This window comes from Apteryx mantelli, chromosome 1 (genome assembly GCF_036417845.1).
Source record: "Apteryx mantelli isolate bAptMan1 chromosome 1, bAptMan1.hap1, whole genome shotgun sequence".
NCBI lineage: Eukaryota > Metazoa > Chordata > Aves > Apterygiformes > Apterygidae > Apteryx > Apteryx mantelli.
The window spans coordinates 193,546,962-193,564,461 of NC_089978.1; the positions used below are offsets into that span (position 1 = coordinate 193,546,962).

Consider the following 17,500-nt stretch of genomic DNA (forward strand, 5'->3'; position numbering starts at 1 on the left):
TTTTCTGATATTCTTCAGACCCATATACCACATTCGCACTATGCCAGGAAGGAATAAAGTGCAGTCTGGTGTATCACTGAAGGTTGTGGAATGTACCAATTTATATTGCCTAATTACAATTAGAGAAATCTCTTTGCTTAGTAACTATTGCTAATTTAAAGTTCAAGTAGTTTTCAAAATACCTTGTCCTTTAGCTATGGGGATGAAGCTATATATCAGGTATGATGTGAGAGTGCTGAACATATACATATGTGGATCTTCACATAAAATTCTGTTAAAGGCCATGTTATCTGCATAAATATGTATTTGTACTAATGGTCCTAACTATGTCTGTTTCTTTCATGCTTTTGTCCGTCATGCTGAAAAACAGGTGAATTAGGTTCTCTGCGTCAATTCATACAGTTGAAAGGGACAGTTGAAAAATATGGGGGGAAAAAATGGAAATGAAAAGCTCTTAGAGTGTACCACAAAGCATGTGAGTCTCCAGATTAAGAACAAATACGTGGCCAATGAGATTTAGAATAAATGCTGCAAAAGCTAGCAGAAATGCGCCTGCTAAACAGCAATCTGTATTTCAGGCTATTAGAATAGCATGCCCTGTGTTTTACTAGCTAGAATCTTTAGCACTGAACACAATAAATCAGTGCCACTTACAGAGTTAAGTTGATTTTCGTTCTGTTTAAATCAGAATTTTTACTCGTGTGTTTAAAAATATATAAGCCAGTGAATGTATAGAGAGGATGTAAAGATGAGAGGAGAAATGGGGTAACAAGTATCAACGTCGTCACCATTTGCTGTATTTTGTAGTAGTAGGGATATAAATGGTAGAAGAATTCTTTCAGGGTTTAAAGATTAAAGTTAATGGTTTAATTGGGAAGGTGTCTGTCTTCCTCTCTCCCTTTTCATTCCTTTTTGACATATGGTAGTTGAACAGCATCACTGAGGCAAAATTACTGCAAGAAGGCAAATTCAGATCTCATGTGAAAAGAGGAAATTCTTATTGGCTTCAGTGGGAATTGAACACTGACTCCAGGTCGAATTTTACTCTTTGCTCATCCCCAAACTTGTAAAAACTGGTTTGCCTTGCCCTTAGGACATGGTAGACTTAGAATAAACATTATTGCATAGATATGGCATTTGGAACACTACAAAACTATCACTAAGAATAACAACCAACTTTAAACATCTGAAAGTTAACCATCTACTCAAAGCCAGTCTGTACCCAATGGAGAGAGCCAGGCACCTTCAGAGGGTGATTAATCCCATGCTCAAATAGATATCTAAACTAGATCAGATGAACTATCCTCAGGATTTCCTTATTCTGTTGACCACAGAAAGAGTCCAGTGGTAGCTGAGATTAAATGTTTAACTTCTGGATGGCTAAAGGTAAGTGAGATGAATCCCCTGTAAGTATTTGATTACACATGCAAGTCTGATTTGTCTCTTCAACTCATATTTTAGGTATGAATGTCAGAATTTTTACTCTTAATATTCATTTGTTTGCAGAAGGTGATCAGACTTTTTGGTAATGGTAGTTAATTTTACTTTCAGACAGAAGGTTAAGACAAAAATACTCTTAATTAGTCAATATTTTAAGAACTAAATTTTTACTGTGATGAATTGTGTGCGAAGTGATGTTCTATATAATATGAGATGAAGTAGTTTCTTTTAAATGTAAAATTCAAAAGACTTGTATTTCTCTTTCAAGTAATAGAAATATTATAGAAGTGTTTCCTCTTTAAGATTGGCTTGTGAATCATTTTATTAATAATAATGTTATTTTTGCTGATTTACAGCAGACTGCAATGTCCTACAAACATGTGGCAAAACGATATTTAGATAACAGCTTGCTATTATTTACAGAAGAAACAATTGACTCTTGCTAGGCGAGAAAGCAACTGCTTTTTCAAGGGAGGAAAACTTGGCCTGCTGACAGCTGTTTGATTATGTACTGGTTGGTTCAAGTAATGGTTTCACATAGCGCATCTACTGCAGCAGCTAGGCACATACCTCGGGCTCTTTTACAGGACTTTTCTCTCTTACATGCGCAAACACACATGGCTGCTGTATCTTTCCCGCTCACACACAGATAGACCTAAGAGCGTGTGGATGGGTGTTTACCTAGACGTACACGCTTCATCTCGGTGTATAGCAAACAGACAGTAAAGCTATATCCAAAATAGCACCTGAACAAAAATACCTTCTCTTAGAGTTTATTGGACAAACTAATAATCTTATGACAAGATTTCCAAACTTTCATTTTGCAGTTAGGAATGACTGTAAATACATTTCCTTCAGCAAAGACCGGGTAACAGAGATGGTGTCCTCTGCTCTGTACTGCAGTGTATCGGTAGTATTGTTTTTCTTGTGCAAATCAGCCTTCCTTAAAAGAATAGCTGATCGAGAAAGGTTTTCTTATGCTGAAATGATGTATTATACAGATATTTTTCTAGGCTAAGTGTCTTTATTGCGTAAAACATTCAGTGCTTTAAGATACTTATTTTTCTGTCTGTTTTAATCGTATCTTTTGAAACAGTCTCAATAGGTTTTTCCATTCGTAACATTATGACACTTGATAAGATGATTGATTATGAAGTGTTGAGAGCCCTGCCATGTGATCATTTATTTTTAAATACACATTTGTACTAGCCAATGCTTAAATTTCTTGCAGTAATACATGAGATGCGAAACGTAAAGCTTGAGTCTGATCGAATCTGATGCCTCTGGAAATAGAGTGCCACAGTACTGTGGTCTTAAAATAACAGGTTCTGACTGAAACTGGAACTTTGCAGTGATAAATATTATGCAAAAAATTATGGTCCATCTTTGGTACAAAATAAAAAAGACGTACAGCTGTGATGGAGGCGAACTAAAGCGCGTTTGATGATGATATCTTTCTTTCTCTGTGCAGGTGCCTGTGTCAGTGGCCATGATGACTCCCCAGGTGATCACCCCTCAGCAAATGCAGCAGATTCTCCAGCAGCAAGTGTTGTCTCCACAGCAGCTTCAAGCCCTTCTTCAGCAGCAGCAAGCAGTTATGTTGCAGCAGGTAATGTGGGTTACCTGCTTTGGACTTTTAGCACAGGGCATTCTCGCAAGTGTTGGCTGCGATTTTATGGGTCTTATTTTTTAATATTTCATCGCTCATTACACCAAAAAGAATGAAAATAAATGTGAAATTTCTCAGTCTTTAAATTTCTTATTTTAATTGCAAAAGTGTGAAATTGCAATTTCGAAACATTAAATATTATATTAAAAATAGTAGCAACAGTAGTGGCAGATGCATTACAAATACCGAACAAATTGATATTTAAATTTTCAAGTGCTTAGGCACATTTTAATTGTAGACTTGCCAAAGGAAGTGCAAATAGAGTTGTAGATAATTGTTGCTTTAAAATTCATAACACTTTAGTGCTCCCTTTAGACACATAAATGGAATGCGGTTATGAAATTTGAACTTAATAGTTTCTTTCATCATGGGAAAAAGTTTTTTTGTTTTGTTTTTTGCATCCAAAAATTTGTCCCAGATGTGGCTAAAGAGAAGAAGGATGGTTGCTGTTTCCTTAGCACAAAATCTGGCAGCTAAATCAGGAATCAGTGAACTTGTTACTAATACAATAGAGATAGTGTCAGTGATCAGTACCTCAGTGTAACATAGAGTGGATTTTTGGGTGTGTGCTTAATTATCATACAGAAAATGATATGTCTGTTAGTCATAGCTCAGTCATTTTATGTTTAAACACTGATATCTGGTACCACGATCCTTACAGACAATTCACCTTCAATTGTGAATCTGGCATCCCACTAAACAGATTGACAGTTTAATTACCTTTTTTTTCCCTAAGAAACAGACAGTTTTGTTTGGCCTTAGTGACTTGTTGGTTTCTTGCAAGTGGATGAGTACAGCTTCTGATTTGTTATAAAGATATGTGAGGAACTTGGGTATAGTTATTTGAGGAGTTAATTTGGCTCTTGCATTCCCTGTAGAATACAGATTTTCTATACCCTTCTGTTTAGGATATTTTGGAATCTGCATTGGAAAATTTCAGAACCGCCTTGGAAAAAAATGTATGTAGATCTGCCTCTTCAAATCACATTTTTGTTATGAGGTGATTCTTAATGGCTACGCTACCATATGCCAATCTAGAAGAGTTTAGGAGATTTATAATACTTGAAACTTTTGCCTTTATTTATTAAAGTCAAAATGGTTTATTCAGCAACAACTACAAGAGTTTTACAAGAAACAGCAAGAGCAGTTACATCTTCAGCTTTTGCAGCAGCAGCAACAGCAGCAGCAACAACAACAGCAACAGCAGCAACAACAGCAGCAACAACAGCAGCAGCAGCAGCAACAGCAGCAACAGCAGCAGCAGCAACAGCAGCAACAACATCCAGGAAAGCAAGCAAAAGAGGTAGGTGCTAAGACACTTGCTTATACATACTAGCGTGAGCTGTCAGGAGCTCGGAAAAGACAAGAACCGTTTCCTGTAGCGAGAATCTAGCTATCAAAGATTTGTTCTTATGTTTTTGCTGGGCTTAATAGCAGTGCCAGTATAATTCTCTTGCTCCCCCTTCTCAAACGCAGGATTTGAGCAGTCTAGTGCTGCTGTCGTCTAATGTTCGCTAATGAATCAGAGTGTGCAAAGGACAAGCTGTGTGGTGGACAAAGTACTGATTATCTTGTATTCACAGAGAATTTCAGTTAGGGAAGGAACCTGACTTTTTGCTGTGGTACAGCTCAGAGAGCATGCAAATTTAGTCCATGGTTGAAAAAAACAGTTGAGCACAGATTTCAAAGTCACAGGCCCCTGATTAATGAACTGCTACTGTAGGTTTGGAGTGGCGAGTAGAAAGTTACAGTTTGATGTGCTCATAAATCAACCTGACAAGCTGGTTTCTCAGGCCTGGCTTGCACTTGTCAGCAAACTGCATCAAATATAAACATAATACAAACAAAACATGTTGAAGTAGTTAAATTGATCAGCAGGTATCCTAGATGTTGTCTTCAAGCTGCCCATTATGCAAACGTACAGGAAGAAGTTCTGACCTCCTGAGGCTTTGTCTCTGTTTGGATTTGTGAATAGAATTTCAGACAGCCATCAACTACGGAATAGAAATTGCTCCCTTATTTCTCCGGAGGCTCTGGGCAATCCACATGACTTGCTCCATTATGCAGTCTGTTTTCCAGTGAGCGCATCAGAAGTTTCTCTTTTCCCCAAACTAAAAAGGAAAGGTCTTCCGCAGCAGCTTGTCTCTCTCTGAAGTGTGACCGCCTTCTTATGCCCTCCTGAGTCTAAAGAACTCCAGTTTGTCTTGTAATGCCTCACAAAATTGGAAGTTATACTTTTACTCATAATAGGGCACTTCTTTCCCTTGAATGCAATGCTCGTTTTAATGTATTCCAACAAGAAAAGAGGGAGAGCTAACAGGCTGGTGAAATGAAGGCTACATCCCAGTTTGCTAATAGATCACTGGAGACCACATTCATGGACCACTGCAGACCAAACTTAGTCAATTGGAAAAACAAGAGTGCCTTTGAATCACAGACCGCTGTAAAGAGTCACACTTTTAGCATAGATAAGTTTGTTATCATCTGCCATGAGCTGGGCTTTTTTTGTATTTGCTTGAAACGGCTGTTATATACTTTCTTCTGACCGTTTTCTTGTGTGTGTCCTTGAGCGTATCTTGCCATTTTCCCTAACACCTAGTAGCTTGAATGAATATAACAGAAAATTTCAAACTATTTCACTGTCTGAGTTTTCTACAAATAGCATTATTATTTAATAATTAAAGGGAATTTAGAGATTAAATGGAATTTAGAGATCAAATTCCCAAGATTAAAGGGAAAGAAATTGAGTTTCTGTTTTTGGCTTTCTGGCTTTCACTGCACACTTTATTCTCTGTTGCATTTGCTTTTTGTTTTCTTTCTTTTTGTAGCAGCAGCAGCAGTTGGCAGCGCAGCAGCTTGTCTTCCAGCAGCAGCTCCTCCAGATGCAACAACTTCAGCAGCAGCAGCATCTGCTGAACCTTCAGCGTCAGGGACTCATTTCCATCCCACCTGGCCAGTCTGCTCTTCCTGTCCAGTCTCTGCCACAAGGTATACCAAGTATATATGATTGGGGTAGTTTCTAATTCAAAACTTTTTTAACCATTTCTATCCATTTGGATCTGAATTTCAGAAGTTTCACTTTATGACATTTAAACCTGTTTTATTATTAGAATACTATTATTCATATTACCAAATTTTCTTCAGTGTGATAAATTTTACAGCGTACTTTTATGGAAGAAAACAGCTTTTGATTGCTTTTTCTTAGATATAAAATGCATATTTATTAGCCTTATGTACTGAAAACAATTTCTAATAGCATCACAATTCAAGCACCATTGCTTTTCTCTGAGGAATTACAGAAATCTGATTTAGCAGCAGTGTAATCATTTCACATAATATAAGTTTCTAAAAGATATTGGGCAGTGATATTAAAGTCATTCTAAAACCTACTTTTTTTTTCTTCTAAGAAAAGAGTGTTTGGTATGAAAAAACACTTTGAATCTTCAACTGATGAGATGAATTTAGGGACATATCATAGGACTCCTTTTCTTTGCTATCCTTTTTATTTGTTAAATATGACAACAGTTTTTGTAAGTTGTGAATACAGTAATAAAGAATTGTGACTGACAAATAATAGTAAAGGCTTTTAGAAAATAAAAATTTTCCCTTAGTCAGTTTGATCAAGATTTCTCAATATGATAAATAAGCTCAAACTCTCTACTACTCTCTAGTCTACAAATACATTCATGATCAAAAGAAAGTAGGGCACACATTTTTTTGAAAAGTAAGTTAATTTGAAAATAAATACTGCTTACATTGTAGGTCAAGGTCAAAGACTTCATATGTTAAGGACGGTCTGTGAGGCATGTGTGTTTGTTTATGTTACAGTACAGAGGTGAGCTAAATGACTGTCCTAAAAACTGCATAATATTCTAATCTCTGAAGCTCCAGGCCTGCAGTGACCATTATTTAGACTGTGTTCATGACGGTTTTAATTGGCGTTTACGTCCATATGTAGGTTCCTCCACCAGATAGATAACTATTATGAAATTGAAGCCTTGGAAATTCAATGAGCAGGAGCAGAGTACATGTTATATAGACTATAAAGTTGTCAAAAAAAGGCAGAAAAAAGACATGAGAAATACTTGAACCACTTGAAGCCTCAGTCCCTGGAAGGCAGAGATTAGAAATAAATACATGGATTCCATATGTTTTGTTGTGTGAAAAAGCTATGGCACAGGCATACCTAAAGATGCAAAAAAATACTACAACAAAAAAAAAAACCACAAATAAGCTATCGCATTAAATATTATTATTTGGGAATAGCAGTGGGGAGGCAAGCTGATTCATAAATTTTGTACATGTGAGACTCCTTTTGTACAAAGTCACATCGGAAAAAAGTAATTGAAACACAGCCTCCCCGTGAACAGCTTTACCTTCTGCAGCCTCCTCTTGTGCCATCTGTTGCAAAAGGAATTCCTCAGGTTTTCTCTCACATTAAGCATTCCCCACAGATTTCCCTCAGCCCTCCTACCCAATTGCATTCATTAGTTTAATGCAACAGTCATTCATCTACTTTTAGTAGAAAAACACATATAAAATAAAACCATTTTTCAAAACATTTTTAGGAGAACTAGTAAACAGCCACCCCGGTGTCTTTTACTCAAAGAATTAAGTGTAAGTGAAGTCATGACAAGAAATTGACCCTAAAGAAATAAGATAAGACAAATTTTTACATTTAAAATATTTCTGGATTATTCTTTCGAAAGTAAATCAATCTCGTTTGCTTCTGTCCTCTTCCTTTTTAATTATAATGAATTCCAGTCGAGTATTTCATTCTTCATTTTTCTCTTCTAGTTCTAGTATCTTCTGTGTCTCTGGGATTCCTTTAAGTAAATAAGTGAATTCATAGTACTTTGATTTTTGGTAGCCCTGATATGGATGAGTAGAGGAAGAAAACACAGGACAGCTTCCCCTGGAAAACCTCTGCATCTCCAGAATGGCCACTAACTCTGTGACAGGAGATGTGAAGTTAGAGTGATGAGGGTAAGAAGGAATGTGTTTTCAGTAAGAAGCTGAAACAGAGAGAACCAAATACAGAATTATGACTGATTAAGAGTTCTTTCTGTAGGCTCCTCCGATAGCCACATAACATCTTTCATAGAGAGATACATACAGCACCCAGTCCGGTTTATAATAATGTAATGAAGATTAATAGGGTTCAGATCAGTTGAGACTTTCTTATAACTTCAGTTTATTTACACATAGAAAATATCCAACTACTACTTACTAATTTTAACATAGATGCTCCTGGATGGGGGCTTGTGACTATGCAAAGAGTAAGAAAATCAATCTTTTCCTTCATTTTCTCATGGAAACTTAGTAATTGTATGATAGACATTCTGTGGTAATACCAAATTAAATCTTCAGCACTAGAACTTATTTCAGGCAAAAGAATATCTGCTGAATGTGGTAAAAGGATAGTTTTCTCCTTCTGCAGTGTTGCAGGATATATTATATGGCTATACAGAAGGATTTACAGATAGGTAACACAATTATTTTTATATGGGTCCACTTAGAAATACCTGGTGAGTTATATCGGTGACTAAAAAAATAGTACACAGGAGTTTTCTTGTTTATAAGTTATCAATCATAAAGAGTTCTGTAAAACACAATTTATTAGTGACAAAGAGAGCAGGGTTTTGGCATTCATTAATATAAAAAGAAATAACTTCCAAGTTCAGCTGTGAGGTTTGCATATAGAAACAATATTTGCTCCAAGTATAGTTTCTGCCTTTAAAGGACAAGAACATTTACCATGCTTTCTTGATGGTCAGGTATAGCAAATAAGAGAAAAAAGAGGTGTTTTAGCATTTATTTTGTGACAAGATCTTCACTGTCCTGTATACAAAGCCAGTGGCTCACAAAGAGTCACCTACATGTAATGCTACACTGATGTTAACTAAATGCAAAGGATTCTAACTGGCAATAATAACCCCCCTCCCGAAAACATAAGTTTTGATCAGGCTGTGTAGGAGAACAAAAAACAAATGCATGGATGAATATGATAAGTGGTAGTTTTAATAAGTATTAATTGAAAAATAAAAGCAAAAACAGATTAGGTAGCAATAAAAAGAGTTACCAAACTGATCTCAAAAATAAAAATTCGTTCGTGTTAGTAGACTGTTAAGTGTTTCTACACTGGCAAATCAATACTGGCTGGTTTTTAGTACAGTCCCTCTTTTTTATCCCACTCTGGATCCTCTTCTTAACCCTTTCTCCTTTAACATAGTGTGGAGAGGATATTTTGAGGGTTATCACAACCTATGAAACTTTAAAACTTACCCTGCTTTTACCTCCAGACTAAACTATCCATCAGCCATTTTACAGATCTCTTATAAAATGGGAGTTGGTCTTTTTTAGGCACAAAAACTACATAATTGCTATAATTTGCAATTAATTATAAATTCCCTTATTAGCTTTATACTTTTAAGATGTTTTTTATCCTAAAAGTAAGTATACATTTTATCCTAAAAGGCAACCCTTCGGAGTGCTCCAAAAAAGTGCTAAGATTAACCAACCCGAGCCCAGAGAGAAATTCTTTTCTGCTTTGACAAATCCAGGCAAGCTAGGCAGACTAGAGGTACAGCTCAGTCCATAGTTTAAGACTGCAAAGGACTGGGTTGCAGGACCATGAGCAAAGCGTGATGGAAGACTCCTGAATATGGGGAAGCACAGTCACTCCAGCCACCCCCAGCACAGACACGGGATCCTGGGGCATTCCTCACTCACACCCCTCAGGGCCCAAAGTTCGACCATCCGTGATAAAAACTTCCTTGGTGCAAGACACAATGATATGTTCTCCCTCTGATCACTCAAACAGTTTATTCTTGCTTTTTAATTTTTTTTAACACAAAATTAGTTTATTTTTTTCAACTGCAGGAAGAAGGGAACACTTTGGAGTAAATAATGTGCTGTATGTATCACATCACCTAACTGGATGCATTACTTTTCATTTTGATTTGTGATTACATTTGCAGGTAACTATTATTTACCATGCTAAAATGGGTTATTTGCAGAGTTGCTGGGACGTACCTCATGAAAACTGCAGTAATTACTTACCTTCATTAAACAATTACAACTAGTATTACTGTTACTCCTGTTGGATCCATCTCGCTAATGCAGTAAATTGGAGTCTAGCTTCTTTGCTTACGTCCTTAAATCCTAGCTTTTTGCTGTACAAACAATATAAACTCCAGTTTTAAGACATTCCAGTCAACTCTCTTTTTTTCACTTTTTAATTAAGTGAGTTTGCCATTGGACATCGGTATCTAAGCTAGAAAAGCAGGACACAAAATAATGGTCTAAAAATGAGCTCCTTACATAAATTTAAAAAACTGCGAATACCTTCCAACCAATTTGTTTCCTGGCTACCTCCAGAAATTTTTATTTCTGTAAATAACTAGTAGTCTATTTTTCATAACTTTGTACACTTCATGGTGAGACAATTACTGAGAAATATTAAGGAACTTACACTACTTTTTCATAATTTTTTGTTGAATCCATTTCAGTAGTGTGAGTTCCTATATCCTCAGTATAAAATGGAATCTAATAAACTTGTCAAATGGTGGAAAAAGATCTTTACATCTTTCTAATGCATCTTATTTACCAAACCAAGCTATCCTCAATGAAAAGTTTGAAAGATTAGACTAATTTTAAATCCTTTCCTGAAGGTCAATAAACTTGAGCTATTTCAGAAAATAAGAGCAAAAATTAAATTCAGACAGAATCAGCATTTTGAATGCTTTGCAGCTACCATGCAGTTCTGGTAATGCGAGCATGTCTTAATCTAATTTCAGTAGTTGAGATGAGATACAAAAGGCAGTTAAATTTCAAGATATCTCTGACCCAGACCGTGTCAGGCTGAAAATCCTGTGTGTGAAACCAGATCTTTCACAAGCATCTCTCTGGGATTCTCATTCTTTTCTACATCTAATTTGAGTGTTCTTCAAAAGAGAGACATGAAGTTTATACAGATTGGTAGTGACAAAAGATGCATATAGTTATGGTGAACTCTGCATCTTTCAATATCATCATTTCCTATCTTAGATGCATGTTTGGAGGGAAGGTATGAGCACGCTCACATCTCTTCTATTGCCTGTGTTTTGGGAGTTTTTACTTCAGGCAGAAGCATATTGTAATGGTGATGACTTCATGTAAAATGTTCGGCTCAAGCCAGACAACACTAACATAGATACAGGAATATATTCAGACACTGCTATTTGTAGCCAAGGATGAATCCTGAGAACTACAAGTGCAAGGCTTACAAGTGGAGTAGAGGGCAAACATTTCTTTAAGCTTTATCTGCAGATACCTGGTGGCTAGACTCCAAAATAGTGCTGTGCACACAGTGGAGAAGTTTGAGAAGCTCTTTCAGCTGTGTGGCTGCCCATGACCCCAGGAGATGGTGAGGCAGAGTCTCCTTTCTCCTAGCCAAGCCCTCCGATTTGTTTTCTGCAATAGGGCTGGACAAAAAACAGTGGAGGGGTTTGTCGGTCTGCATGTAATTTCATCCTTGCAGAGGGAATTCTAAATGGGCCAGTTTTGTTGGCTCTCTCGCTCTTTGGTGCCGTTGAATGACACCAAAAAAGCTAAGCAATCACCAATATCTAGCTCTGTGCTGTAGTAGTTTTGTTCTTTCAAATATTTAGTTTGTTTTTGTCTCTTAAAAATACATTTTTAAAATGGACAATTTGCTAATTATTATTTGGGTCTAATTAATATGTATGTATTATTAAAGTTAGATGCATTCTGCCCAAATGTTAAACCTGTTATGATCTCAATGATTTCAGTTTCATCTTCTGATTTCTCCCCCTCGTCTCTGTTTTCCCCACCCCCTGCTTTTTAAGTCTTCTAAGAGAGTAATATTGCTTGTATCCTATTATTGCTTGTATCCTTAGTGTGATGTATTTTTCTATTTTCCACTTCATATCTGATTAAACAACAATTCTGAAAGCTGAGTAAACTGTGGAAGCATTGAGTCATGTTTGCATGTCAAGAAATTGATTCTGCAGACAGTAGAAATTTCATCTAAAAATGTCTTTAGTAGTAGTTTTTGAAGAAGTGGTTACAAGTTCTTTGTCATGTGTACTCTTTGATCCTCGAATGAGTGTTTTAAGAAGGAGTTTAATATTATTGAAATTGGTGGGTTTTAATTGACTGTTTGTAACACAAAAGAAAGGCAGTTAGATTACCTGAATTTTGACAGAAGAAAATTGAAATTATGTTTTACAACACGTTGATTGTGCTGGAAAAAGGGCATCACCTGTATTGTTGGCATCAATCCATTAATGATACTGAGCTCATTATATGAAACTCTTATTTTCTTATATTAGTGGGGCTCTCTTTCATTTTATAGCTGGCTTAAGTCCTGCTGAGATTCAGCAGTTATGGAAAGAAGTGACTGGAGTTCACAGTATGGAAGACAATGGCATTAAACACGGAGGGCTAGACCTCACTACTAACAATTCCTCCTCTACTACCTCCTCCACCACTTCCAAAGCATCACCACCAATAACTCATCATTCCATAGTGAATGGACAGTCTTCAGTTCTAAATGCAAGGCGAGACAGGTAATGCTGATGAGATTTCAACTGTGCTTATCATTTGACGTAAAGCTGTTTTTTAATATCGTAAGGAGCATTATTTCAAATCACAACATAATACAGGTTACTTAAGAGATTATGGAGACCTGATTTTTCTAAATAGTTTATCAATAGGGCATCATGTTCAGTAATGATGTCTAATTTTGTCAGCGCAACTGCAGTTACCTGCCTACGGTTTTATACCACACGAACTTGTGGTACTTTCAGTAACAATTAGAAGTCCAGAATAGCAGGTGCTGTTTTAGAGTGTCAGTGCAGATTTGTGGGCACTTTGTAGGCACATAGTTTCATGCATATTTGAATTCACACATCTGGCAATCAGACATTTACTATTGAATCAGACACTGCTGTTTTCATAGAAAATGTACATATGTCTGGTAAACTGATGCTGTAATTCAGTGCAAAGGTTCTGTGTAAAAGTGCTGTATTCAATTAGTACATTAAGACAGTTTGTTTACATCTTGTGAAGAAAACCGCTGAATTTTGCTTCTTGTGTATACTACAGTAACTCAGTTGACATTTCATACAAATTTTTAGTTGCATTAATGTAATGCAATAGAATGTGACCGTATGGATTAAGTTAAAATAGTTTTTCAGACACACTGACAGACACACTGTTCCTTATTTTCAGGTGATGGATTAAAAGTATAAGAGAATATGTATTATCTTTAGCACTTATGACCAGTGCTGTATGTTAGGATTGAGTGATGTAGATGATCTCAATAAAAGATAAATTTTAATTTGTATCTACATAATCTGAATTGTAAATAATTGTATTTTCATATAAATATTTGCTTTAATTACTTTAATGTTTGAAATGGGCGACTATAATTTAAGTGTCCCTGGTCCTCATTTCACTGTGAGGACATTTTCCACTGTTTTTTTTTTACTATTCAAAAATTGTTACTTCTCTAGATACATTTATAGTGGTACTTTTAGTTCAGATTAATTTGTGTTTATATGCTAGACAGGTTGGTTCTTTCCTGTAGAATGTACAGCTAGTGCCCACCTCTGGGGCAGTCCCCTGAATCGCTTTGATACCTGCGCGTGGATGAAACTATTGCTGAGGTTCCAGAAAAAGAAATGAAAAAGAGCTGGGGTGTTTTATAAAGCTGAGTAGTTAATGGAAGCAACAGTTGTGAACAAAAATATTTCTTTATAAAAGTCGCTTTAACTTTACACACATTTTAGGAGAAAATTCAAATGTTTTATAGTAACATTCACCTTATTCATAAATTCTGACTGTCCATCTTCAATATTTCTTTGCAGAATTGATCATCTATGAGTATATTTTTTATTTATAGGTAAAATGTTACACCAAGGTCATATGGCAGAATTAGCATGGTATTATACAGTCATCTTATTTTTTCATCCTTTATTAACAGTCATCTTTGGCTCTATTTCTTCTCTAATTGGAACATCATCTAGCCTTGGCAGTTGAACTATTCAATAGAACGATTAAATTTTTCTGACTGCTCTGAGCTAAATTGACCTGTTTTGACCTGTTTGTCACTGATCGCAACCTGACAGGCGCTAGCAGCCTCCAGCGATTATGGCTTTTGCGATGAATCTGATGCCTTATTCTTTTGCTACAGCTCGTCACATGAGGAGACTGGGGCCTCCCATACTCTCTATGGGCATGGAGTTTGCAAATGGCCTGGCTGTGAAAGTGTTTGTGAAGATTTTGGACAATTTTTAAAGTAGGTTGATTTTTATTCATTGGTAAAGGGTTGTTTAAGGCTAGGGAAAGAGAAGGATGGCAAACAAAGTTCTACTGTAAATCATGTCAGAGATTTTTTATGTGTTCCAAGCAATTGGATAATCGAGGCTATCTGCAGAGGGTCAAATTGTTATCCTTTCTTTCATGTTGAACACTTTTGCAGGCCTCTCAAAAGCACAGTGTTTAATCCTCTTATTATCCTTTACTGAAATGGAGCCTCAGAAAATTTGAAGAGATGCTTTAGATTGTATATTCGATAGTAGAGGTATGAAAAAGCACGTTTTAAATTCTGACAGCTTGCATATAGTAGGAATTACGTGTGTAATATAAAGAGAAAAGCACAAAGGACTAAATGTGACCATTTAACTCTCACTTGGTAATTTATTTTTGCTTTTACTCCTATCTGTGCACCATATATACAGACCAGAAACACTGCAAACAGGTGGGTTTACACCTTTCAGAACTGAACAGTGATGTGGAAAGTTTTTCCTTTCAGAGTTTGGTTTTGCCAGTTGTTGTCCAATTCAGAGCATTTAGAAAATAAATGACTCTGCTTTTCAGCTGCAGCTTCAACCTACAATTGGTTTCTAGAGATTTTGTTTGTTTGTTTGTTTGTTTGTTTTCTAATTTACCTGGTTGCTAGTACTTCTGTGTTCATTTAAAGCTTCTGCGACAATGCTGATTCTCTACGTATTTATATTATGGACTGGTCTTTGTCAGAAGAGCCATACTCATTTTGGTATGCAATAGATCTTAATGGAAAGCTACAGATAGGCTGCTGTAGATGAGTAACTTCAGGGGCTGAGACTCTTATGTTGTCATGGTGCAGCTAACAGGGTGAATGAACTGTTTCATGCTTCATCAACAATTAAGTTAATTAGCTCATTTGAAATTGCACTGCTTTGTTGCCAGGATGTTGGCAGAGACATCAAAAAGATGTGTTTACAAATGGTAGACTATAGGGTATATAACAGAAGCACCTTAACAGCGAGCTGTAAGTATTCAGTAGCACAGTAACTTTTATAACAGAATTATAGTGATCCTTTTCACAAAGTGTTTAACTGCCTTCTCCATCTTTCATGCTATTTTTCAGTTTTAAATGAAATAACTAATACTTACTTCCAAATCATAGCTGATATATTTCTCTCACTCATGATAAATTTTTGTTTATAAGTACATTAAATGGAATGTCAAAGTGTAGTGGCTTATTATTGGAGAAATTGTGTAAGACTTAAAGGAACCTGATTTAAATAAGTTTGTATTAAAAGGAAATGGACATTTCCCAAATTCAACATCGTATTCTAAGTATTACTAATAGTTAGAATGGTAATTGATTTAACTCAAGCGTTTTCCTCTTCAAGAAAAAAAATAGATTTTATAAATACTTCCATCCTTCTAGGCTGTAGTGATGCTAATTCTGGCCAGTCTTTTCACATCCATTATGTCATGTATCTTGTTATAATCCATGGTCACTAAAACCATTTTGATTAACGCTGTGTAGGGCTAGGTTTACAGATGCTCTTGCTTTCCTGAACCAAATAACCCTGGAAGATGTGAAAGAGACATATAACATCTTGATAATTCTCATGTAGAGTCAATCAGGGTTTAGAGCAGTGTCATGGCTTTTGTCCTATACACCAGCAAAAAATGTTTGAGAATATTTTATTATTTCTTCTCTTCATTCAATTCTATCTTCTATGTCCTCAAAACAAATAAGAAGTCATGGTGCTGAATAGGTAAGCTTGTTTATGAAATAGAAATATTCCTACATTTTACACCAGTGGCAAGATGGAAATCAATACGTAATCTTGCATTAGATTCTTTAGTACCTTTTCATGTTCACACTAATGCAAAATCCCCATTACAATTAAAAAACATTTTCTTTCAATTAAATATCAACTTTTAGTCCAAAGATTGACCATTTTTCCAACCCATTAACTTTATAGGGGATGACAGGACTAATGGCTGTAGTTTTCAAGGCTTTGCTCTTAGTCTAATCTTTGTTACGATGTTTTAGATTCTCTGACTTGAAACAGTATGATACCTGTGTTAAGAGAGTTAATGCAAGTATATTGTACCAAAATGAAATATTAATAAGGTACACTACCCCAGTCTTGTAGTGTGTATTTCTATAATATGCTTATGACAACTTTGAAGAATACCTGGTTTATGAAGTGAACTCTAACTTCTTGTGCTCAGAAAATGGTTTACCTAGGAGCTTGATTTAAAAAAAATATTGTGCAGAGCATCTGAGAAGGAGGATTAGGACAGAAAACACAGTGGCTTTGCTTCACTTTTGTAATAATGGAAAGGATTTAGGGTGAAGTGATGAATAACTTAAAATAAATGGCTTAAAGCCATGAAAGCTATTTTCCCCTTCATTTTTGTTTATCCAGCATGAACTGTTTTTATTTTTAAGGTAATTTGACAACACTCCATTTATCTAGGGTTTTGGGGGGATATTCGGAATAGTTAAAGAAGTTAGACTTTGTATGCAGTGACCCAGATTCATACTTGAAAACATATGCATCAGTTTCAAAAACACCTGATCTCCTCCATAATATATTTCTGTATGTACAGAAAAACATAATACTCTATCTTTCCTTTGATATCCCTCAACTCTAGACACAAAACTGCAGTTTATATTTTATGAAGCAATTTTCTGTCTTCACAAAATGGTGTTAGATTACAGTTGTTCATGCATGCAAGATCAGTTTTGACTATTCTGTAAAAACAACAGTTTTTGGCTTAAGAAAAACTTCAGAATGTAAAGGCAGATCAGAAAAGGTTATGACATAGCTAGAAAGAAGATGACAAGAGTTAAACAGAATGCTAGACATTGGAGAGAGATGAACAGTGCCAAAAATGCTTATGAAAAATTTGGAATTTTACTACGAAACAGGTGTTGACAGAAGCTAACCATTTTGTGGGTCTCTAAGTAAGGAGCCCAGTAGATCACTAAAAGCATTTAATAGTAGTTCTTCGTGACAGTCTCATAAAAGTCAGAGTGCAATAACATATGACAAAACTTAAGTGTATTTTGTCTGCAAAATTAATTATCATTCC

At 35.8% G+C, this 17,500-nt stretch overlaps 1 protein-coding gene across 7 annotated transcripts in view; it reads left to right on the forward strand.

Annotated features, from left to right (window-relative positions):
* The window catches only part of FOXP2 (forkhead box P2), a 454,906-nt gene that overhangs the window by 387,220 nt on the left and 50,186 nt on the right, over nucleotides 1-17,500 (forward strand). For all 7 annotated transcript variants that reach the window (XM_067314932.1, XM_067314922.1, XM_067314902.1 and 4 more), the window contains 5 exons: nucleotides 2,912-3,049; nucleotides 4,218-4,412; nucleotides 5,938-6,097; nucleotides 12,468-12,681; nucleotides 14,310-14,414. In XM_067314932.1, the coding sequence (XP_067171033.1) occupies nucleotides 2,912-3,049; nucleotides 4,218-4,412; nucleotides 5,938-6,097; nucleotides 12,468-12,681; nucleotides 14,310-14,414 (812 nt within the window). The remainder of the gene's footprint in view (nucleotides 1-2,911; nucleotides 3,050-4,217; nucleotides 4,413-5,937; nucleotides 6,098-12,467; nucleotides 12,682-14,309; nucleotides 14,415-17,500) is intronic.